This window comes from Saccharomyces cerevisiae, chromosome XVI, assembly GCF_000146045.2.
Source record: "Saccharomyces cerevisiae S288C chromosome XVI, complete sequence".
In the NCBI taxonomy this organism is placed as follows: Eukaryota; Fungi; Ascomycota; class Saccharomycetes; order Saccharomycetales; family Saccharomycetaceae; genus Saccharomyces; species Saccharomyces cerevisiae.
In genome coordinates, this window is record NC_001148.4 from 856,361 (window position 1) to 880,204 (window position 23,844).

The following is a 23,844-nucleotide window of genomic DNA, read 5'->3' on the forward strand; positions in this document are numbered from 1 at the left end:
TACGATTATTCCTCATTCCGTTTTATATGTTTATATTCATTGATCCTATTACATTATCAATCCTTGCGTTTCAGCTTCCTCTAACATCGATGACAGCTTCTCATAACTTATGTCATCATCTTAACACCGTATATGATAATATATTGATAATATAACTATTAGTTGATAGACGATAGTGGATTTTTATTCCAACACAAAATGAGATATGTCAGTATGACAATACGTCATCCTGAACGTTCATAAAACACATATGAAACAACCTTATAACAAAACGAACAACATGAGACAAAACCCGTCCTTCCCTAGCTGAACTACCCAAAAGTATAAATGCCTGAACAATTAGTTTAGATCCGAGATTCCGCGCTTCCACCACTTAGTATGATTCATATTTTATATAATATATAAGATAAGTAACATTCCGTGAATTAATCTGATAAACTGTTTTGACAACTGGTTACTTCCCTAAGACTGTTTATATTAGGATTGTCAAGACACTCCGGTATTACTCGAGCCCGTAATACAACAATTTACAACAAGATTCGGGCGTGTGGCGTAGTCGGTAGCGCGCTCCCTTAGCATGGGAGAGGTCTCCGGTTCGATTCCGGACTCGTCCATTTTAATTTTTGATTATGGAATACAAAATGTATATTTCGTATAAAATTATCTTTATTGTTTTTGTGGCTTAGTGATTTTCATTCCCCTCTTTTCTTTTTCCTCTCAGCCTGCAAGTGTGACGCGATCTGAAAGGCGTTTTACCCGCAAAACGCCAAAGAATCATCCTGAAGCGGTAAATTCTAGACTTCAGATCACATACGCTCTATTTGGACAGTTTTTTTTTTTTTTTCATATTCCTGATCAGATGAAAGTTAACGCTATTTTTGGTGAAAACACAGAATAAAACAGCTTCTGATAAAATTTAACTAGGAACGTCGAAAACAACAACCGTTAAAATATTTTTAGCTTACAGAAGCACTTAAGAATCACTAACGTTTTCTTCTTTTTTTATTTTCAGTCCAAAGCTTTCGTATTGCTGCAAGTGCTCGAGAAAGCTGCATATTGTTATTGTATTCGTCCTCTCGTACTAGTGTTCATTACTTTATCGTCTATAAATATATTGTTGTTAGAATTTTTCTACTAAGGCAAGTTAGTAGTTGCACAACATTTCTCTCGTTAAATCATCTAAAGTTTACAGAATAGGTATACCACTCACTCCTTTACTCTAATGCCTTTGAGAAATCTAACTGAAACGCACAACTTTAGTAGCACAAACCTGGACACAGATGGTACAGGCGACGATCATGATGGTGCTCCTCTTTCCTCATCTCCTTCTTTTGGACAACAAAATGACAATAGCACCAACGATAATGCTGGTCTCACAAACCCTTTTATGGGGAGTGACGAAGAATCTAATGCGCGGGATGGAGAATCTCTGTCTTCTTCTGTTCATTATCAGCCACAGGGGAGTGACTCTTCACTACTTCATGACAATTCTCGTCTAGATCTAAGTCAAAATAAAGGTGTATCTGATTACAAAGGTTACTATTCCAGGAACAATAGTAGAGCTGTGAGTACGGCTAATGATAACTCATTTCTTCAGCCACCACATAGAGCTATAGCCTCTTCTCCTTCTTTGAATTCTAATTTATCGAAGAATGATATTCTCTCACCGCCAGAATTTGATAGATATCCCTTAGTGGGTTCCAGAGTCACTTCTATGACTCAACTGAACCATCATGGTCGCTCGCCAACATCATCTCCAGGAAACGAGTCGTCCGCCTCATTCTCTTCTAATCCGTTTTTGGGCGAGCAAGATTTTTCTCCATTTGGTGGGTATCCTGCTTCATCGTTCCCACTTATGATAGATGAAAAGGAAGAAGATGATTATTTACACAATCCTGACCCCGAAGAAGAGGCAAGACTGGATAGAAGGAGGTTCATAGATGACTTCAAGTACATGGATAAAAGGTCTGCTAGTGGGCTAGCTGGTGTATTGCTCTTGTTTCTGGCAGCCATCTTTATTTTTATTGTTTTGCCAGCGTTGACCTTTACCGGTGCTATTGATCACGAAAGCAACACTGAAGAAGTTACATATTTAACTCAATACCAATATCCTCAACTATCCGCCATTAGAACATCTCTGGTTGACCCAGACACACCTGATACAGCGAAGACAAGAGAAGCTATGGATGGCTCTAAGTGGGAATTAGTATTTTCTGATGAGTTTAATGCAGAAGGCAGAACATTTTATGATGGGGATGATCCATACTGGACAGCCCCTGATGTTCACTATGATGCTACTAAGGATTTAGAATGGTACAGTCCAGACGCTTCCACAACTGTGAACGGAACCTTGCAGCTGAGAATGGATGCCTTTAAGAACCATGGCTTATATTACAGATCAGGTATGTTGCAGAGTTGGAATAAGGTTTGTTTCACGCAGGGTGCTCTAGAAATCTCTGCAAATCTACCAAATTATGGCCGTGTTTCAGGTTTGTGGCCCGGTCTTTGGACTATGGGTAATTTAGGGAGGCCCGGTTATTTGGCTAGTACCCAAGGTGTCTGGCCTTATTCTTATGAATCGTGTGATGCTGGTATTACACCCAACCAAAGTTCCCCGGATGGTATTTCTTACTTGCCGGGACAAAAGTTAAGTATTTGTACTTGTGATGGTGAAGATCATCCGAATCAAGGTGTTGGTAGAGGAGCTCCAGAAATTGATGTTTTGGAAGGTGAAACTGATACTAAGATTGGTGTAGGTATAGCCTCTCAATCCTTGCAAATTGCACCTTTTGATATCTGGTACATGCCTGACTATGATTTTATCGAGGTTTACAATTTCACAACAACGACCATGAACACTTATGCTGGCGGTCCATTTCAACAAGCCGTATCTGCTGTCTCAACTTTGAACGTAACTTGGTATGAATTCGGTGAGTACGGTGGCTACTTTCAAAAATATGCCATTGAGTATCTGAACGATGACGACAATGGTTATATCCGTTGGTTTGTTGGTGATACTCCAACTTATACTATTCATGCTAAAGCCTTACATCCTGATGGTAATATTGGTTGGAGAAGAATCAGTAAAGAACCAATGTCGATTATTCTAAATCTGGGTATTTCCAACAATTGGGCTTATATTGATTGGCAGTATATTTTCTTCCCAGTGGTTATGTCGATTGACTATGTTAGAATATACCAACCAAGTAATGCTATATCCGTGACATGCGATCCAAGTGACTATCCAACATATGATTATATTCAATCGCACTTAAATGCATTCCAGAATGCAAACTTAACTACTTGGGAAGATGCTGGTTACACGTTCCCTAAGAATATCCTAACTGGTAAATGTACTAGCTCGAAGTTCAAGTTATCCTCTTAAGCGGGTATTTTGATGGTAAATCTACAAGCCCTCGGCTTTAATTATTACCATGGTCATAAAAAGTTACTTACAATGCATACATTTTTCTTTTAGGAAGAAATAAAATATAAAAGACTTATCGTTCAAATCGGGTCATAAAGGGAACTAAAGGTATACTAAGGTAAGACGGGGTTCTCATCTGCACGTAATTTTTTATTATTTTTAGTGAGGGAGAACTTTACCTCTAAGATTGTTTATATAGGTATACACATTTTTGTAAAACTGATTATTCGTTTTTTTTTTTGAAACAAGTTATTAGTACAAAAATCAAGCTCTCACTACTTACCAGTAGTTATTTTAGTAGAATATTATTAACTCTACCGAATAAGTACGATATGAGAAATTGCTGATTTACTTGTGTGTGTTCCTATTATTATCCAGGAGCGCCTCTAATCTATGCTTATAATTTTACGTTGAAAAAAAAGGAGTCTGTATAATTATTTCAAATTCATCCTTTTCTCACGGATATTGTGTACCCTATGAGGTAAATAATTGCGCTTTATTTTCTCCCTGTGTTTGCTCGCTCATCTTAAGACGAAAAAAGTAATGGAACACCTACCATCAATAGAAGTACCACACTCATGTAAATAACAAGCGCAAGTGGTTTAGTGGTAAAATCCAACGTTGCCATCGTTGGGCCCCCGGTTCGATTCCGGGCTTGCGCAGATTTTATTTTTTGCTCCCTTCTAAAGCTCTGGATGATTCACCAACTTATCCAAGGCAAGGTCCAACTACCGTTTCCTTCGATGAAAAAGACAATAGGTAGCTCTGTCAAACCCCGTGGAAACGCAAACTCATCGGGAGTGTCCTACTGCTTTCCACTAGTTATCCGACTAGCAAGGCAACTAGTCAAGATGAAACCGTCTCACGAACATTTGTATACGATCTCTTCTCCTGATAGACAATGAAATATACCCCGGTGCTTGTTTCCCACTAAGGAAAAAAGGCCGCTGCCCCACAGCGGGAAGGCCCTTCAAGGGGTAGCGGCATCGCCTAGTAGCACTGTGGGGGGAAGAATACAACGCTCAACGGAAGAGGAAGCTCTGCGAGATGCAGCCAGCACCTTCTATGTTTCAAGGATAACATTTTGAATTAACAAGGAACGCCTTCCCCAATTACCGTTATTGTATTTTTACTTTTTAGAGACTCTCGAGGAAATAAGTAAGGGGTGGATAATTTTCGCTAAAAAAGTTTCAGGGGAGGTTAATAACTACCATGTGCATGCTACAAAGATAAGGAAGGAACACCGACGAATATATTATATGTATAAAAGGAGCATGAAGTTTGTATAGCAGTAAAGCAAGATTCTTTGTGCCTTCCCGTTTCTTGTTGTACCTTTTGTTTTGATTACGTACGAAGTATTATAAGTTTTTTCTGCTTGCTATTGTAATATAAAGTAAGCACAGATTGAGAAGGTAACGATTACTAAAAATATCCAAAAGAAAAACAATTGGATCTTTTTTGACTTCTCTACATTACAATTTCAGTAAAGCAGCTTTCAACTTAATTTAATTTTGAACAATGCCGCCAGCTAGTACTAGTACTACCAATGATATGATAACCGAAGAACCTACTTCTCCACACCAAATCCCAAGGCTTACAAGGAGACTTACGGGGTTTCTTCCCCAAGAAATCAAGTCAATTGACACGATGATTCCTTTAAAGTCAAGAGCGTTATGGAATAAGCATCAAGTCAAAAAATTTAACAAGGCAGAAGATTTTCAAGATAGATTCATTGACCATGTGGAAACTACATTAGCACGTTCCCTATATAATTGTGATGACATGGCTGCTTATGAAGCTGCTTCGATGAGTATTCGTGACAATTTGGTCATTGACTGGAACAAAACTCAGCAGAAATTCACCACAAGAGACCCAAAGAGAGTTTACTATTTGTCTTTGGAGTTTTTGATGGGTAGGGCTTTGGATAATGCCCTGATTAATATGAAGATTGAAGATCCGGAAGACCCTGCTGCCTCAAAGGGAAAACCAAGAGAAATGATTAAAGGGGCTTTGGATGATTTAGGTTTCAAGTTAGAGGATGTCTTGGACCAAGAACCGGACGCAGGTTTAGGTAATGGTGGTCTAGGTCGTCTTGCAGCTTGCTTCGTCGACTCAATGGCAACGGAAGGCATCCCTGCCTGGGGTTATGGTCTACGTTATGAGTATGGTATCTTTGCTCAAAAGATTATTGACGGTTACCAGGTGGAAACTCCAGATTACTGGTTAAATTCTGGTAATCCATGGGAAATTGAACGTAACGAAGTGCAAATTCCTGTCACCTTTTATGGTTATGTTGATAGACCAGAAGGCGGTAAAACTACACTGAGTGCGTCACAATGGATCGGTGGGGAAAGAGTTCTTGCTGTCGCGTATGATTTCCCAGTTCCGGGTTTCAAGACTTCCAATGTAAATAACTTAAGACTATGGCAAGCAAGGCCAACAACAGAATTTGATTTTGCAAAATTCAATAATGGTGACTATAAAAACTCTGTGGCTCAGCAACAACGCGCAGAGTCTATAACCGCTGTGTTGTATCCAAACGATAACTTTGCTCAAGGTAAGGAGTTGAGGTTGAAACAGCAGTACTTCTGGTGTGCTGCATCCTTACACGACATCTTAAGAAGATTCAAAAAATCCAAGAGGCCATGGACTGAATTTCCTGACCAAGTGGCTATTCAGTTGAATGATACTCATCCAACTTTAGCCATCGTTGAATTACAGAGAGTTTTGGTCGATCTAGAAAAACTAGATTGGCACGAGGCTTGGGACATCGTGACCAAGACTTTTGCTTATACTAACCACACTGTTATGCAAGAGGCCCTGGAAAAATGGCCCGTCGGCCTCTTTGGCCATTTGCTACCCAGACATTTGGAAATTATATATGATATCAACTGGTTCTTCTTGCAAGATGTGGCCAAAAAATTCCCCAAGGATGTTGATCTTTTGTCTCGTATATCCATCATCGAAGAAAACTCTCCAGAAAGACAGATCAGAATGGCCTTTTTGGCTATTGTTGGTTCACACAAGGTTAATGGTGTTGCTGAATTGCACTCTGAATTAATCAAAACGACCATATTTAAAGATTTTGTCAAGTTCTATGGTCCATCAAAGTTTGTCAATGTCACTAACGGTATCACACCAAGGAGATGGTTGAAGCAAGCTAACCCTTCATTGGCTAAACTGATCAGTGAAACCCTTAACGATCCAACAGAGGAGTATTTGTTGGACATGGCCAAACTGACCCAGTTGGGAAAATATGTTGAAGATAAGGAGTTTTTGAAAAAATGGAACCAAGTCAAGCTTAATAATAAGATCAGATTAGTAGATTTAATCAAAAAGGAAAATGATGGAGTAGACATCATTAACAGAGAGTATTTGGACGACACCTTGTTTGATATGCAAGTTAAACGTATTCATGAATATAAGCGTCAACAGCTAAACGTCTTTGGTATTATATACCGTTACCTGGCAATGAAGAATATGCTGAAGAACGGTGCTTCGATCGAAGAAGTTGCCAAGAAATATCCACGCAAGGTTTCAATCTTTGGTGGTAAGAGTGCTCCTGGTTACTACATGGCTAAGCTGATCATAAAATTGATCAACTGTGTTGCTGACATTGTTAATAACGACGAGTCAATTGAGCATTTGTTGAAGGTTGTCTTTGTTGCTGATTATAATGTTTCTAAGGCTGAAATCATTATTCCAGCAAGTGACTTGAGTGAGCATATTTCTACTGCTGGTACTGAAGCGTCTGGTACTTCTAATATGAAGTTTGTTATGAACGGTGGTTTGATTATTGGTACTGTTGATGGTGCCAATGTGGAAATCACAAGGGAAATTGGTGAAGATAATGTCTTCTTGTTTGGTAACCTAAGTGAAAATGTCGAAGAATTGAGATACAACCATCAATACCATCCACAAGATTTACCATCTAGTTTGGATTCTGTTTTATCCTACATTGAAAGTGGACAATTTTCTCCAGAAAATCCAAATGAATTCAAACCTTTAGTCGACAGTATTAAGTACCACGGCGATTATTACCTGGTCAGTGATGACTTTGAATCCTATCTGGCCACCCATGAATTAGTGGACCAGGAGTTCCACAATCAAAGGTCAGAATGGTTAAAAAAGAGTGTCCTGAGCGTTGCAAACGTCGGCTTCTTTAGCAGTGATCGTTGTATCGAGGAATACTCCGATACCATTTGGAACGTTGAACCAGTGACTTAGCTGGGAGTTTTTTTTATCTCTTTGGCACCCTTCTCCCCATTTCTAGTAAGCGCTTTTTTCTCTTTACTTCTTCTCTTATATAAAACGCCTTTAAAATAATCGTTATCGGTTTTTTGGCACTCTTTTAAATGGTATATATGATGTTACAGGAAAACTTAGTTGTTTTCATATTGAAAATCCGCGCAGGATAACGCTTGTGTAAAACCGAGTGTCCTGAAGGTGGGTAAGGCGGTCCTTATTATCACTTACTCGAACGTTGACATTGGTACAGTCCCTATCAGGTAGGATGTACTGACGTTTTGACAATAGTTTCGATTTTATGGATTGTTTGAAAAGAGCGAGACAGTGACAAAACGTGATAGATTACATAGTAGTCAGTATACAACTTTCCGTAATTAGCCACGAGGCCAGAAAGGAAGAGAGAATAGTATAACCTAATATAGATCTGCAATATCACTATTTTGGAACTCCTTAGACTCATCTGGTTTCGCTCTTTCATCCTTAAAGCTTCCATTTTTTTTCTCTATTGGTTTACTCGTAAGCTGATGCTGCCCCTGTGAGGGCGAGATTGGGAATTGTGGATGAGAAGGTCTCGAGCCTTGATGATGATCACCAGCCATATTGCGAGAACCGTTTGAAGGATTATAATTTTTATTGATTGGCGCATTGGATTCTTGGCGACTATATTTCTGTGGTTGCCTATTGAAGTTGGTTTCCGGCTTGTTCACGTACCTAGGGTTATGATATCTAGAGTCATTTGGCGAGTTTTTGTACCGGGACTCATTTGAATTACCCTGGTATCTTGACTGAGGCCCCAATGGCAAAGGTACTTTATTATATTTAGAGCTGACATTTGTCTCAGGATGAAATCGATTTACGGGATTCCTGCTGTTGTTGGGTGCAGTGCTGTTGCCGCTGAAGCGATTATTTCTGGAACTATTGTTGGGTCCGTATCTATTAACTCCTGCAGGGGCTGCTGGCGGTGGAATCGCAGTTTTAGCATATCCGCTGTTCACATGATACGGTCTAGGATTTTGATGTAGTTCTCTTATTTTCGAAGGAGGCGGCTTAGCCAATACGTTCTTTGATGGAGGCAAAAAACTTGCGTCATCTTTCTTGGGGCCTCTTGGGATCGCCCCAAGATTTTTCACGACAGGTGATTCACCCTTTTCAACTATATGACCTCTTGGCGCAGTAGGTACTCTTTGGGACAATGATTGGTGCATTTCTTCCTTGTACCTCTTAATATCAGCTTCATGACTTTCTTCCGTCGGTAATGTTATCTTCTCTGATGGTAAAGGGTCCTCTTTAAACCAAGGATGGTGTTTAGCAGACATAGCGGTCAACCTCTTGTAAGGATCTAACGCTAACAACTGTCCTAAAAAATCTAGACCTGTTTCACTTAGATATTTACCAAATCTTTCCCTCAACGTTGGCTTGTAATTAGTTGTTGTTAGTTCAGCACCTGGCAAATATCTAGCCACGGCCCAATCTTCTTCTGTCGGTGTACCAAGTAGTTTGAAAATAACATGTCCCTGATCAATATCCGTTTTTCCCTGTAAAATAGGTTTTTTCTCAAAAAATTCTGCGAAAACGCATCCGACACCCCATATATCAACAGCTGTTGTATACTGTTTATCACCAAGCACCAACTCAGGTGCTCTATACCATCTCGTTACGACTACTGATGTATATTTGGCGCCGGAACCTGCACCACCAGGATACTTTAAGTTTGGAGGACAGCCATAATATAATCTTGCTAAACCAAAATCAGCAAGCTTTAAAACACCGTTGTGGTCAATCAAAATATTTGCTGTCTTTATATCCCTATGCATGAATTTTGCACAATGAATATAATTTAGGCCTTCTAATATTTGTAGCATCATATTCTTTATATCGCACATCTCTAAGTTGATTCTCGGATTATGCAAAACGCCCGACAGATCTGCTACCATATACGGCAGGATCATGTAGAATGACTTATGTAGGTTGCTGGATGCCGCATTTGTAATATCCGGTGAATGGTCATACACCATTTCGATTAGTTTAATAATATTTTTGTGGTTTAAACGCTTTAAAATAGTAATTTCTCGTTGTGCAGTTATAGGAAACAGATCTTTTTCAACGCTAACTATAATTTTTTTCATTGCCACTTGTCTTTGAGTCTCTAAATGAATTCCCTTATAAACCTCACCAAATGTTCCTTGTCCTAATTTTTCATCCTCACGATAATGATTCTGGAAAACTGTACACCCGTAAACTTTCTCACTACTTCTTTTTCTTAGTTTGATGTATGTTAAGTTAGTCTTCGCATCTCGCTGGATGGCTGGTGTACTCTTCACTTTGCCGATTTTGTATTTATTAAATTCGGTTTTTGGAAGAACCGCGGGGGAACCATTATCACTCATATTATTTTACTGTTATTCTGCTTGACCACGAATGTACTGCTAATACTATACAATTTCTTTTGCTGGTGTTTGGTAATATTTCTTTTCACCATTGTTAATTTCTCTCTCTACATTGCCTATGCTCTATTAAATGCATATGTGAATTTTTCAAATTCACAGAGGTTTGGTGTATGGGTGTATTTCCGTTCGACGCGATGACCACATAATCTTGAACTTACTTATTAGGAAAGCTGAACAGTGGAATATCAGAGTTGCTACCGCCAATAAAATGTCTGTATATTGTTCCCAAGATTCACAGTTGTGTCCAGGAGTAGTACATATTAGATTTGGGGATAATTCTTCTTAATTCCTGAAGAATGATCTGCATCTGGTAACTTCTCAAGTCAAACGGGATCATGGTGCCCTGAAATTGATAATTGCTAGCGTAAAATGCTGCGGTCGCATTATCTCTCAAACCAACGGCTGATTTCTCGGTAAAAAAATCCAGTTGCACTAAATTTTCCCAAACGTTCTTGACGTCCTTTTTCAACCATAGTTTGATAGTATTGTCGATAGAAAAAGTACTTTGACCTGTTCCCACATTTGTAGTAGGAGCCACGGTGGGAATTCTGGAGTTGATAGCTTTAATCATCTTTTCATACTCTGCATAAGCTAAATTAAAATTAAAAGATCCGTCTTTCGCCCTTAAGGCAACCCTAGCGGCTGAGATCAAAATGGCTAACTCTAAATCGGATAAAGATTGGAGCCTTCCTGTTAAATTATTAGATAGTTGGTTCTTATTGTATATGTCAAGAAAAGAACACGATTTTATGGCAGTGCAGAGTGAACCAAAATTTTTGGATGTCGCTACTAATGGAATTATGCTATTTTTCAATGTAGGTAATGACCTAAAGGTTTCGAAATTCATCCTAATATGTCTATTCAAATTCGATCGAGGGTCGGATAGTTCTTTTTCCAACGTTTCATTCCATTGTGAAACCCAGGGGGAGATTTCAGAGCGAACTGTAAGTAAATTTCTGACGGCGTCAACCATATCGTCTAGATTCTGTATTTGCGGCATATAAATCACTCTTTGAGAAAATCTACTCTTTACCCTCTTTTCTAAATATTCCAAGATATTTAATTTCGTTGTGCAGCCAAAAATGCAAACAGGTACCCGAGAATGTTCTACCATGTCAAAAAGATTGTATAATAAAGTTTGCCTCACAGGCCCAGCAAATGTATCAATTTCATCGAATATAAAAACAACTGTTATCTTTGTTATACTCTCTCTGTCAACCTCACCACTATCTTCATTTCTTGTCTTCGTGGTCGAATCTAAGAGTAAAAGAATTTTCTCAAACACTTCTGTCAAAGAACCACTGCTAATAGTCTCTAATGAAGTATCGTCAATTTTTTCTTCACTGCCATGAATTTTCTGCAACTGCTGTTCCAATTGAGTTGCTATACCGTTAATAGCTGTTTGTTCGGAGTGAATAAACCCATTCAACCTGATAGTTATAAACTGCTCTTTATAAGATTGTTGCAACAAAGACAGTTCATAGTCTAATAAGTATGTTTTGTAACTTTGTCTGGGCCCCACGAGAATTACTGAATGACTCTCTTTCTGAATAATGGATTGTTTAATGATTCTATCGATCTCTTGTTGACAATCTTGTAAATATGTGAAGATTATCTTTTCGTCCGTAGGAAGTGTGCCATAAAGTTGCTGCAGTAACCTTCTTTGAAGGGAACCAAAACCAGGGTCGCTGTCTTTACACTTTTCATTATCTATAGTACGCTTTTTTAGAATCGCTGCAGTCTCCTCTACCTCTTCGTTTGAGTGCCTCTTTATTGGGAGAAGATTGACTTGCGGTGATAGACGAGCTTCGCTTATAGTCATGCTTCTTCTTTTGAATATTACCGATATTAGTAGTTTATATTTGATATTTCTATCAGTATTATTTAGATTTTTTTTTTTTTTTTAATTGTTAATGCTTTTTCTTAGAACTTTCCAAAAACGAAAGGAAAATGGGACATTCAAAAACTTACCTCACATAGAAAAATGATAAATCCAAAAATACACTTGAACACATGTATGAAACTTAATACAAAATATATGGTTATTTTTTTTTTAATTATATAATAGAGTTAGAATACCTGGTAGAAAGGAGAGTAGAAAAACAAGAAAGAAAAAAAGCAAACAGTAAATACAAATGTACATTTTATCATCATACAACACTCTATTTCTTACCAACAACTTCCCAATTGTCACCATCTTCAACAGTCAATTGAGCAGTTTTATCCTGTAGCTTTTCAACTGCCGCATCAACTTTGTTTTCTTTTGCGTCTCCATTTTGCTTTTCAGCCTCTTCATCTTCATCATCATCTTCAGTACGTAAAACATCATAAACAGACTTCTGGATTTTTGGTTGCTCATCAGTAGTCTTTTTGTTAGTTAGAGACCTATCCTTGTAGGTATTTTTGGTTTGTTGAGGCTTACCAAACTGAGCACCTCTGGCAGCACCCCAATCCAAAGCTGGTTCTTCCTTTTCTCTTTCTCTTCTTGGTGGTCTTGAGGAGCTTTGGAAGTTGGAACCTCTGGCTGCACTCCAGTCAATATCTGGCTCTTCTCTTTCTCTTCTTGGTGGCCTCGAGGAGCTTTGAAAGTTAGAGCCTCTAGCTGCACTCCAGTCAATATCTGGCTCTTCTCTTTCTCTTCTTGGTGGTCTGGAAGAGCCTTGGAAATTGGAGCCTCTTGCAGCGCTCCAGTCGATATCAACTTCTTCTCTTTCTCTTCTTGGTGGTCTGGAAGAGCCTTGGAAATTGGAACCTCTTGCAGCAGTCCAGTCAATATCAACTTCTTCTCTTTCTCTTCTTGGACCTCTGAAGTTAGAACCTCTAGCGGCACCCCAATCAAGATCTGGTGCATCTTCTCTTCCATCACCTTGGAAATTGGAGCCTCTAGCACTACTCCAATCAACATCTGCACCTCCCCCTCTTCTTGGAGCCGCAACAGAAACGTAAACAGTTCTCTCATTCAATTTAGTACCGTTGAACTTCAGAACGGCGACCAAATCTGCTCTTTCTTTCAAAGTAACGAAAGCATTACCCTTTAATCTTGTTGGGTCTCTTAGATTCTTTGGCAAAACAACTTCTTCAACCGCTTCAGGCTTAACTAAACCATCTTCAACCCAGGCTTGAACACCCTCTGGGGTAATATCCCATGGAATGTTGTTTATGACAGCCCTATATGGTGGAGCATCTGGAACAGGGTATTCCTCTCTTCTATCGGAAGAACCGCCCCCCAAAGCAGGGTCTAATCTAGATCTACCTCCAAAACTGCCACCAAAGCCGCCTGAACGCGTGTTATTGCTGTTGTTTTTAGCATGAGCCAATTCGGACAATGGAATAGTGTTTGCATTAGCGGTTTCAATAGGAATTGTGATCTTATTCAAATCGACATCTTCTTCAGCCCAAGATGAACCAAAGGTGTCATCATTTAAAAATGACGTAAGGTCCATCTTCTTTACGGTTTTCTTTGGTGGAGCCATGATGTGTCCTTTTTATTATGGTATTATTTTCCTAAAGACAGATGAAAGCTAATATAAACTCGAGTTTTATGATAATCCCGCTTATTGGTCTACTGATCTTCTCTAACTCTGTAGTTATATCTATCTCTTCTGCTTCTATTTCTGCTTTTCTTTAGCGATGCTGATTTCCGCAAAAAAATTTTCATTCCGTGGTGCGTGATCTGATGAGAAATAAAGCCAAAAAGAAAAAAAGACAAGAAGACAAAAAGGTTGGGCGGCTAAGTAGCGCCAGGATATAAAAAGCAACATAGATTTCAGTACCCTATTATCCTGCCAAAATTTACTTTAAGAAGTCTCTATGAATATACAGGCTAAATTTGGAAACATGAGAAAGGAAAGATGAAGATACAAAGATTGCAAGCAGTCAAGAAGATTTAGGAAAAAAGGAAAAAGCAAAAAATATCGATTTTTATGACTTACAAACTAAATTGATATGTTCGAAATAATTTTGAGAAGCTGAGCTCAATCTGGTACTAATCACTTCAAGTTAGATGTGCAAAGAAAGAGAATAGCATAAATTCAAAACCAAAGGAAGTGCGAGGCATTACCCGCATATTATCGGGAAACAGAAGCCATGTTAGAGTGATTTCCAACAAATGGCCCTTTGCCAGAGATGGGCTCTGCAAAAGAATTGGAAGAAGAGAAGAAATCGCTTCACATTCCGTTTCGTTTCTGGGTCTAATTAAAGTAGTACGGTGTCAATTAGGTATGCTAGGTTTGCGAACTCATGGTTTAGACAGGTATGAACATTATATTCGTCGCCCGTCGGATTTTGGCAAACTTGAGCTGCAAGATTGGTTGAATCATAAGTCATTCCGAGTTTCCCCCAATTTATTAATTGATTCAAGCACCACACGTGAGTGGAATGAACCTGAGCTTTTTTATCAAAATACCGAGGATGAAACTTGGGTGAGACCTTGTGTAGGGCCAAAGCTAGAACCATCAATGATGATGCTCAGATATCACGATTCGAATATTGGTCAAATGCCTCAATTTTGTTATCCAATCTCAAGTCCGATAAATTTTAAACCAGTATTAAAATACATTTTGCAAGAACGTTCTGAACTGTCAGACGGCTTCCCTCAAAAGTATAACACACTAATAGGTAGTCTTTTTGACATTGATAAAAACCCAGAAACCTTAGATGATTCAGATATAGAAGCATTGGATGACATAGAAATGAGCAGTGACAGCGGTAATGTTAAAGAACCAAAAATTGAATTGCAGGCGCTGGAAGAAATCCAACAAAAGCATTTCAGTTTAATAGTATCCAACAATGGAATCTTTCAAACAGGTAGCACTTCAATAACATACATACAGTCTGGCATATCTGGCAGCATAGCTATAAAACCCAACAACGTTGCAATTTTAATATTACTCACTCAACCAAGTGGTCACTTATTGTCTATTTTACCGCTTGATGACGGTAAAGAGACATATTTGCTACAATATTGGAACCTGGGACAAAAAGGTCAGTGGAACATAATCAAGCACCAAAACGAGAAGCAGTTTGTTCTTATACATAAGGAACTAGGCATTTGCAAATTTTTTGAATTCCATTTACCATTTACTTTTCAATTAGTAAACAATTTAACATTGACCGATTCCGTGATTATGAACGGATCCTTTTTCCCAACAAATTACACTGATTTAGATCCCTATTTCATTATATTTATAACAGCCATAAGATATGAAAGGATAGTCTACTTTGTCATAGAATGGAACAACAACGAAATAAAGAAAAAAGAGGTATATCAATTGACAGTATTTGATGGTGAGAAGACTAATATGACAATACCCATTGGACTAAATGCATGTTTAGTCGAAACACCCCTAAAGTTCTCTTTAGTTTCTGCAAATCAAATTATGTCAGGAGAGACTGAATTCCACTCATTCCAATTGAAGGCTCTCAAGGGAATCAAGTCATTTTTTCCAGCTCCTTTATTGTTATTAAAATTACAAGAACTACACCCACATACATTTAAAAAATTCCAATATTGTACCATAATATCCTCCTCGACAGGAAATATTTGTTTTTGCGTCACCGAACGATCGACAATAGTAAATGGTAATTTAAAATTTTACGAGCTAACTAGGTTCAAAGGATTGAAATCCATTTCACCACTACCTTCAAATCCGATAAATTTAGACTCCAGATCCTCAAGTTATGTACTGGTGGTCATAAGTTTTAGTAGAACATTAGAGCTAACATTATCTCTAGAAGATTTGAGATGTTTAGATAAAAAAGACGTTATTAAGCCTTTGAAAAATATCACCTTCAAGCACACAATTGATAGTTCCACAGAGGAGAACTCTCAAATTTTAGCATTTACGTCTTCTAAATTTTATAACACACACACAGGCTCTAACATCAATGACACGAGAAATTCTCAAGTTTGGCTTACCTCACCAAATGCAATAACTCAACCTTGCATTGATTATAAACTCAGGAAAACTCATCAACTTATCCACTTAAAGCAATTTCAAATTTTTAGACATCTTAGGATATGGAAATGTAAGAACCTTGATATTGCTCTGTTACAGAGACTTGGAATAAACCAGTCAAATACCGAAAGTTCGTTAATTTTTGCGACCGACGCTGTTTCTAACAACAGAATATTTTTATTAGATTTAACTATGACAACGACAATCGATAATGATGATCCCGTTCAAGGACTGATAAATATAGAAGATTTACTATGTGATACTGAAAACGAAACTATCCTTCTAAATTTTACGAAAAATAACTTGATTCAAGTAACTAGGGATACGATATACATCGATCCCATTGGTGGGGACAAAGAGTTGCGTAAGATTTCTCCAGGTTGGGAATTCGAAAACGTTACATACAATGATGGTATTTTAATAGTTTGGAATGCTGGGCTTGGCTGTGTCTCTTATATTGAAAATATAGACGCTGTTGATGAGTCTGGCGCCTTAGTTTCAAACTTAAGCAGCAGCAAAGGCATGAGCAAGTTCTTCAAGCAGTTAGGAACTGTCACGAGTGTCAATTTTCAAATCAAAGAGTCTACAGATGATCCAACCAAGTATGACATTTGGATCCTTTTACCAGACTGTGTCATTCGTACACCCTTTTCTGACTGGATTAGTGATTCACTTGATTTTTCTGATGTGTATATTTTGAGTGTTCAGCAGGCGTTAATAAACGGCCCTTATTTTTGCTCTCTCGATTATGAATCATATTTTGAGGTGCACACTTTACAGAACAACTGCTTCAAAAAAGGATCCAGATGTACAAGCAGAGTTAATTTTCAAGGGAAAGATATTAAATTTAGAAGCTTTGGTGTGAATCAATGTTTGGCATTTAGTGCATTTGAAATTTTTGTCATCAATTTAACGCCAATTCACGACAGTAGAGAATTGGATTTTTACAAGCTAAAATTACCGCACCTAGGTAATAACAATTCAATTCTTGAAGTCTGTCCGGACATAGAAAACAACCAATTATTCATACTCTACTCTGATGGCTTAAGAATCCTCGAACTATCATACCTAACATCAAATAATGGAAATTTCTTATTAAAATCTACAAGAAGCAAAAATAAGAAATTTTTATATCTAGACAAAATAAATCGAATGCTGGTATTGAATCAGGACTTGAGGGAATGGGAGTGTATTAGACTATCAGATGGTAAGGCAGTTGGTTTAGATTCTCAACTTCTTAAGGATGATTCTGAAGAAATCCTAGAAATAAAGGAATTACCAATAGCAACAGAGGACAATCCTTTAGAAAAGAAAACTGTATTATTGATCTCTTTTACTAGCTCATTAAAACTAGTTTTATTAACTGCTGCAAAAAACAAAATTTCCAATCAAATAATAGATTCGTATAAACTTGACAATTCAAGACTCCTCAATCATTTGGTCATTACTCCCAGAGGTGAAATATTCTTTCTGGATTATAAAGTTATGGGCACCGATAACGAAATGTCCTTTAACAAGTTGAAAGTCACAAAACATTGCATTGACCAGGAGGAGAGAAATAATACGACTTTGCGGCTCACTTTGGAAACCCGGTTTACATTTAAGAGTTGGAGTACAGTTAAGACGTTTACTGTAGTAGGCGATAATATCATTGCTACCACAAATATGGGCGAAAAGCTCTACTTGATTAAGGATTTCTCTTCATCATCTGACGAATCGAGAAGGGTGTATCCCTTGGAAATGTATCCTGATTCAAAAGTTCAAAAGATAATACCATTAAATGAATGCTGCTTTGTTGTTGCCGCTTACTGTGGAAATAGGAACGATTTAGATTCAAGATTAATTTTTTACTCTTTACCCACCATCAAAGTTGGGCTTAATAACGAAACAGGCAGCCTACCAGATGAATATGGGAATGGGAGAGTCGACGACATATTCGAGGTTGACTTTCCTGAAGGATTTCAATTTGGCACTATGGCTTTGTATGATGTTTTACATGGTGAGAGGCACGTAAATCGTTACAGCGAAGGCATACGGTCGGAGAATGACGAAGCAGAGGTTGCCCTAAGGCAGCGTAGAAATTTACTACTCTTTTGGCGAAACCACTCTTCTACACCAAAACCTTCACTACGCCGAGCCGCCACTATAGTATATGAGGATCATGTATCATCCCGTTATTTTGAGGATATAAGTTCTATATTAGGAAGCACTGCAATGAGAACTAAAAGACTATCTCCCTATAATGCGGTAGCATTGGACAAGCCTATTCAAGATATTAGTTACGATCCCGCAGTACAAACTTTATATGTGCTAATGGCAGATCAAACAATTCACAAATTCGGCAAGGACAGGTTGCCTTGCCAGGACGAATACGAACCAAGATGGAATTCTGGCTATTTGGTTTCAAGAAGGTCAATAGTTAAATCTGACCTCATCTGTGAGGTTGGGTTATGGAACCTTAGCGATAACTGCAAGAACACAGTATAATTCCCTCATTTCCAATAACATTGTCGCTGATAAAATCGTGATTCTCGATCAATGTGCTACGCGTCGTGCAGCGTGACAAGGGGCTAAAAAAAGATACAAGAATTCTTGTTGTTTCCAATTTGCTTCGCCTCAGAAAAAAAAATAAACAGATTATACAATTTTTGTTTGATTTGTATTGGGTACTACATGTTTTAGTAGTTGATACAAATACTTCTTTATCCTAATCGTATATATTTATTTTACCAGCAGGAATTCGTCTTTAATATCGTTTCGACCATCGATCATTCCTCTGAGTATTGCAAAAACATTTTTGGAACAACCCAAACTTAAAGTTACAAAACTCAAAAAAGGAACAAAATTAATAAAACAAAAGAATCGCTGTTAGAGGTTTATTGTTGCACTAATAGAAAATCATAGAACTTTAAAAATTATACTAGAAAGATGTCACAACAAGTTGGTAACAGTATCAGAAGAAAGCTGGTAATCGTTGGTGATGGTGCCTGTGGTAAGACATGTTTATTAATCGTCTTTTCCAAGGGCCAATTTCCAGAAGTCTACGTACCAACTGTCTTTGAAAACTATGTAGCAGATGTTGAAGTTGATGGGCGTCGTGTAGAGCTAGCGCTATGGGATACCGCTGGTCAAGAAGATTATGATAGACTAAGACCATTGTCATACCCAGACTCCAATGTCGTATTAATTTGTTTCTCTATCGATCTTCCAGATTCTTTAGAGAATGTACAAGAAAAATGGATTGCCGAAGTATTACATTTCTGTCAAGGTGTGCCAATTATTCTTGTTGGTTGTAAAGTGGATTTGAGAAACGACCCACAAACCATTGAACAATTAAGACAAGAAGGTCAACAACCCGTTACATCACAGGAGGGACAATCTGTAGCAGACCAGATTGGCGCAACCGGATACTACGAATGTTCGGCCAAGACTGGTTATGGTGTCAGAGAAGTGTTTGAGGCCGCCACTAGAGCTTCATTGATGGGTAAATCTAAAACGAATGGTAAAGCTAAGAAGAACACTACTGAAAAGAAGAAGAAGAAGTGTGTCTTGTTATAGGAGTGTCTCGATCTCTCAGTCGTTAACTTAGTGGCAGATACTGCCCTTTTTCAATCCCATTCCTTTTCTCATTGTATGTACGTATGCCTTTTTTTGTTATTTTAGCTCTAACTATAGCTACTTGTTTTTCTCCCAGTATGTGTATAATCTTATTCTTCTCTACATATAAGTGTATTGCTCAGTAAGTATTATCATCTATTAAAGAAGAATAAAAATTATCATGTATTTATTTACAAGTGCGTATCCTATATATATATATATATATACTTTCGCGATAAAATTTTTTACCAAATACCCTTCTTAACACCTGGCAAATTACCCTTCAGAGCGTTTTCTCTAAATTGATACCTACACAACCTAAAATCACTTAGAACAAATCTTGCATGTCCAGAGTCCACGCACCTATTTTTGATCTGCGTAGATCTCATGTAGTTTGGCAATGCATTTAGTTTTAACTGAGCCTCCAACCTCAGTTTTGTTGGAAGGTTCATATTTCTAGCGATGAATTTCAAAGATTTAACAAGGATTTCATTCTCTTTAAATTGTTGTCTTTTGAAGTTATCCCTAAGTATGCGAGCATTGATAAACCCTGGTGGTAGCTTGGTTTTTATAGGAAATCTGAAATTACCCATCGGTTAATGTATATATTTGTCAGTTTACCTTTTCTTTCGTTTTTCCTTTCAATCCTCTTTATCGCAGTTTGGTTCTTAGTTTGAATATTCCTCTGTTTTCGCTCTTTTCTCGTACAGCGCGAATTCTCCGCCAGCTTTAGAAAGTTGTAATCATTGGTGTTATTAAGGAATAAATAATTAGTCACATACATATGGTTATATATCGTACTCTATCTATCTAGGCATCTTGCTTTAAAAATTGCGCGAATCGGCTGGCTTCATGAATTCCACACTCGGTCTTGGCCTTGCCCTTCCATCTTCCTGCTCTCTCATCTTCACCTTCCTTGACGGGTTGTGTGGAATGGTAATCACCAATGGATCTATATCCAAGGTCCAAAAGTTCGTTGTATGGTACATTGTTTGCATCTATATACTGTTTAACCTGCTCGAACGTCCAATTGATCAATGGATTTATTTTTAAGATTCCATTAAGTTCGTCTATTTCAATAATCGACAGTTGGGAGCGGGCAGAACCTTGTGATTTTCTTCTACCAGTAAACACAGCACTTATATGTAGCTCTTTGTAGGCACGATGTGCAGGTTCCACTTTGGCCAGATAATCGTACTTGTCATCATCTTTCTCCCATAAGAAATCCCCGTATTTCGAGGCAAAATCTGCCTCCGATTCACATCCATCCGGCTTATATACGTGAATGGTTTGATTTTTAGGCTGGTAGTATTTTTTCTCAATCTCGTTTTTTAGTGTTAAAGTTTGTGGGAAATGGTGCAAAGTGTCTATAAATAATAGTTCTGGCATGTAGTATTTTTCAGATAGCTTTGACAACATATCGATAGTAACCAAGCCAGTCAAACCAAATGCAGTGGTTTGGAAAAGGTGAGGAAACGTTACGATAGACCATGCAATAATCTCCTGTGGCGTTTCCAGCTTGATTAGTTGTTCATTCCAATGATCCAACTGTTCTTGTGTGACAATTATATCATTATTCAAATGATAGGTCTTCATTTTATGAGTTGCTATGGGTTGATACCTTTGCTGGCCTTAGTTTTGATCTTAAAGCATTGAAAAGGTTACAAACAGTACAGTATACTTTTTTTATATCAATATAATACTATCTCTATGAGCTTTTACTTTGTCGAGATTTGCTGAGTCATGTTGTGGCTTTTCTTTTACTAGCCACGTGAAATGATGATAAAAATAAAAAGAATAACGACGGAATAAAGAACAGTATGATAAACCGTAAAGATATTTAGAATCAATAGGTGATGTCCACCCGGTAACAAGATGCCATTCATGTTAAACTAGGACAAATTTCCTTCTTGTCCCCCCACCATTCTCTTTTATCCAATTCTTTTGTCAGCGCGCATTAAAGAACAAGAACTTCGTACTTTTAACTACTAACTCCTGTTTGAGAAAGAGGCAAATATATAGAAAAATAAACCGATAAGATGAATGGAAACAGCACTAACAATGAACAATTGCAGCAAGAACTGGCCACTACTCAAGACCAAGTGGCTTCGATTATTGAGTCCTTCGTTGAATTAGGTGTCTCGATATATGATTTTCCTGGTACTCCAGAAGCCACCAAGGGAATGATCACCAACTTGCAAAGAAATGTGGATCGCTTGTACAAGCTGAACGTGAGAAGCAACGATCCTCAATCCAGCTTGTCTAAGGTGGACATTCCCTTGGAAGTTGTTCAATACATTGAGGACGGTAGAAATCCAGATATTTACACAAGAGAGTTCGTGGAAGCCATAAGAAGATCCAACCAATATCAAAGAGGCAAGATGCATGGATTGAAGCAATTAAGAGATTCACTTGCTGACAAGATTGTGGATGAATTTCCAGAGTTGAAAGAACCTGTTGAAGATATTATAAAGAGAACATCTCCCATTGACAATGTCTCCAATACTCACTAATAGTAATTTTTCTGATTTTTTTTCTCGCTAGAAAAAAAAAATTTCATGGTTAGAAAAATTTTAACATAGAAATCATGGCATCATCGCCACAATTGGAAGAGGAAGCAGCTGGGAAATTAGAAACAATCCACGCATCAGCTATGGCAAAGAGCAAAAAAAAAACAGATGTTGTCGATTCAACAAACCTGCCCATTCTAGAATTACTATCATTAAAAGCTCCCATTTTCCAGTCTCTTTTACATCCTGAACTGCCCATTATAATAACTGGCTTTGGTACAGGACATATTGTGTGCCATCGTTATGACCCCGCTAAGTTGCAATCGCACCTAGATCGTAGACGTAGAATTGACACTGCAACTACAGGCAAGGATGCAAAGAAAGGTGTATGCCCTTGGATTAGATTAGATATAGACCTAGAAACTGGAGATTTGAAATTTGTTGATATTGAAGAACAACAGCAACAAAAGCAAACAGGAAAAGATGAAGACTTGGGCGTAAAAACACTTTGGAAGACTAAAAGACATAAAGGTAGTGTCCGTGCCATGTGCTTTGATTCTAAAGGTGACAATATTTTTTCTGTTGGATCGGATAATGTTTTAAAAAAGGCCAATACTATGACCGGCAAAGTCGTCAAAAAGGTAAACTTAAGCTCACTGTTTAATTCTGAAGAGAAAAAAAATGATAAATTTACGAAATTATGCGCCTCTCAAACTCACCCATTCATTTTAATAGGCGATGAATCCGGTAATATACACGTAATAAACTCGGAAAACTTGGCATTATCAAATTCCATTCGTTCGATACATTTTGGCGACTCTATCAACGATATTTTCCACTTTGATAAAAGATCTGCATATAAATTCATTTCTTTGGGCCAGACAACGTTAGCTTATTTTGACGTTCGCGACAAAGATGCCAAACCGAACGTAGCTGGAAACGAGGATGGTAAAATTTTGATCAGCGATGATCAGGAGGACGAAGTTCTTTGTGGTTGTTTCGTCGATCCCGAAGTAGCAGATACCCTTTTGTGTGGGATGGGCGAGGGTATTGTTACCGTCTGGAAACCGAATAAGAATGATTTGGAAGATCAAATGAGCCGTATTAAAATTAGCAAAGATGAAAGTATCGATTGCATTGTTCCTACTTTACAAGATGATAACTGTGTATGGTGTGGTTGTTCCAATGGTAACATTTATAAAGTAAATGCCAAATTGGGAAAAGTCGTCGAGATAAGAAACCACAGTGAATTGGATGAAGTCAGTTTTGTTGATCTAGATTTTGAATACCGTGTTGTTTCTGGTGGTTTGGAAAACATCAAGATATGGGAATTATCGAGTGATGATGTAGAGGAAAATGCATCGGTAGAGTCCGATAGCGACGAACCCCTCTCCCACTCTGATGAGGATCTAAGTGATGACACTAGTTCTGATGATGAAACGACGCTTGTCGGGCTCTCAAAGGAAGAGCTATTAGACGAATTAGATAAGGACCTCAAGGAAGATCATCAAGAGGAAAAAGAATCCAACTCAAAATCTGTCAAAAAAAGAAAAATAATGAAGGAGAACAACAAAAAAAAGGACCTGTATGAGCATGGGATCAAGAAGTTTGATGATTTATAGATTATTTCTTTTTTACTAAGAAAAACATATATCATT

General features: G+C 37.9%; 12 protein-coding genes and 2 non-coding genes across 14 annotated transcripts, besides 3 other annotated features; 8 read left to right on the plus strand and 6 right to left on the minus strand.

The window, feature by feature from the left end:
- Positions 1–194: part of a mobile genetic element (YPRCTy1-4; Ty1 element, LTR retrotransposon of the Copia (Pseudoviridae) group; contains co-transcribed genes TYA Gag and TYB Pol, encoding proteins involved in structure and function of virus-like particles, flanked by two direct repeats) that runs on past the window's edge.
- Positions 1–194: part of a long terminal repeat (Ty1 LTR) that runs on past the window's edge.
- Positions 185–525: a long terminal repeat (Ty3 LTR).
- Positions 526–541: 16 nt separating this feature from the next.
- YNCP0022W lies at positions 542–614 on the plus strand. The gene has a single exon. It is a non-coding gene; the product is annotated as a tRNA-Ala (tRNA).
- Positions 615–1,222: 608 nt separating this feature from the next.
- On the plus strand, positions 1,223–3,385 carry KRE6 (beta-glucan synthesis-associated protein KRE6; the record flags this gene model as incomplete). Its single annotated transcript, NM_001184256.1, has 1 exon — positions 1,223–3,385. One exon carries the CDS (start codon positions 1,223–1,225, stop codon positions 3,383–3,385), a length of 2,163 nt encoding a protein of 720 aa, NP_015485.1.
- Positions 3,386–3,953: 568 nt separating this feature from the next.
- On the minus strand, positions 3,954–4,055 carry YPR159C-A (uncharacterized protein; the record flags this gene model as incomplete). The annotated part of the gene is made up of 1 exon (NM_001184628.1): positions 3,954–4,055. The coding sequence occupies one exon, from the start codon at positions 4,053–4,055 to the stop codon at positions 3,954–3,956; it is 102 nt and encodes a 33-aa protein (NP_878184.1).
- Positions 4,019–4,089, plus strand: YNCP0023W. The gene has a single exon. It is a non-coding gene; the product is annotated as a tRNA-Gly (tRNA).
- An 856-nt stretch (positions 4,090–4,945) lies between these two features.
- On the plus strand, positions 4,946–7,654 carry GPH1 (glycogen phosphorylase; the record flags this gene model as incomplete). The annotated part of the gene is made up of 1 exon (NM_001184257.1): positions 4,946–7,654. The coding sequence occupies one exon, from the start codon at positions 4,946–4,948 to the stop codon at positions 7,652–7,654; it is 2,709 nt and encodes a 902-aa protein (NP_015486.1).
- A 434-nt stretch (positions 7,655–8,088) lies between these two features.
- Positions 8,089–10,062, minus strand: SGV1 (cyclin-dependent serine/threonine protein kinase SGV1; the record flags this gene model as incomplete). The annotated part of the gene is made up of 1 exon (NM_001184258.1): positions 8,089–10,062. One exon carries the CDS (start codon positions 10,060–10,062, stop codon positions 8,089–8,091), a length of 1,974 nt encoding a protein of 657 aa, NP_015487.1.
- Positions 10,063–10,354: 292 nt separating this feature from the next.
- ORC4 (origin recognition complex subunit 4) lies at positions 10,355–11,944 on the minus strand (the record flags this gene model as incomplete). The annotated part of the gene is made up of 1 exon (NM_001184259.1): positions 10,355–11,944. The coding sequence occupies one exon, from the start codon at positions 11,942–11,944 to the stop codon at positions 10,355–10,357; it is 1,590 nt and encodes a 529-aa protein (NP_015488.1).
- A 340-nt stretch (positions 11,945–12,284) lies between these two features.
- On the minus strand, positions 12,285–13,595 carry TIF3 (Tif3p; the record flags this gene model as incomplete). The annotated part of the gene is made up of 1 exon (NM_001184260.1): positions 12,285–13,595. One exon carries the CDS (start codon positions 13,593–13,595, stop codon positions 12,285–12,287), a length of 1,311 nt encoding a protein of 436 aa, NP_015489.1.
- Positions 13,596–14,342: 747 nt separating this feature from the next.
- Positions 14,343–18,566, plus strand: MMS1 (Mms1p; the record flags this gene model as incomplete). Its single annotated transcript, NM_001184261.1, has 1 exon — positions 14,343–18,566. One exon carries the CDS (start codon positions 14,343–14,345, stop codon positions 18,564–18,566), a length of 4,224 nt encoding a protein of 1,407 aa, NP_015490.1.
- A 441-nt stretch (positions 18,567–19,007) lies between these two features.
- RHO1 (Rho family GTPase RHO1) lies at positions 19,008–19,637 on the plus strand (the record flags this gene model as incomplete). Its single annotated transcript, NM_001184262.1, has 1 exon — positions 19,008–19,637. The coding sequence occupies one exon, from the start codon at positions 19,008–19,010 to the stop codon at positions 19,635–19,637; it is 630 nt and encodes a 209-aa protein (NP_015491.1).
- A 284-nt stretch (positions 19,638–19,921) lies between these two features.
- MRP2 (mitochondrial 37S ribosomal protein MRP2) lies at positions 19,922–20,269 on the minus strand (the record flags this gene model as incomplete). The annotated part of the gene is made up of 1 exon (NM_001184263.1): positions 19,922–20,269. One exon carries the CDS (start codon positions 20,267–20,269, stop codon positions 19,922–19,924), a length of 348 nt encoding a protein of 115 aa, NP_015492.1.
- Positions 20,270–20,486: 217 nt separating this feature from the next.
- Positions 20,487–21,272, minus strand: MET16 (phosphoadenylyl-sulfate reductase (thioredoxin); the record flags this gene model as incomplete). Its single annotated transcript, NM_001184264.1, has 1 exon — positions 20,487–21,272. One exon carries the CDS (start codon positions 21,270–21,272, stop codon positions 20,487–20,489), a length of 786 nt encoding a protein of 261 aa, NP_015493.1.
- A 443-nt stretch (positions 21,273–21,715) lies between these two features.
- NUT2 (mediator complex subunit NUT2) lies at positions 21,716–22,189 on the plus strand (the record flags this gene model as incomplete). Its single annotated transcript, NM_001184265.1, has 1 exon — positions 21,716–22,189. One exon carries the CDS (start codon positions 21,716–21,718, stop codon positions 22,187–22,189), a length of 474 nt encoding a protein of 157 aa, NP_015494.1.
- A 140-nt stretch (positions 22,190–22,329) lies between these two features.
- Positions 22,330–23,808, plus strand: JIP5 (Jip5p; the record flags this gene model as incomplete). The annotated part of the gene is made up of 1 exon (NM_001184266.1): positions 22,330–23,808. The coding sequence occupies one exon, from the start codon at positions 22,330–22,332 to the stop codon at positions 23,806–23,808; it is 1,479 nt and encodes a 492-aa protein (NP_015495.2).
- Between the last annotated feature and the right edge of the window lie 36 nt (positions 23,809–23,844).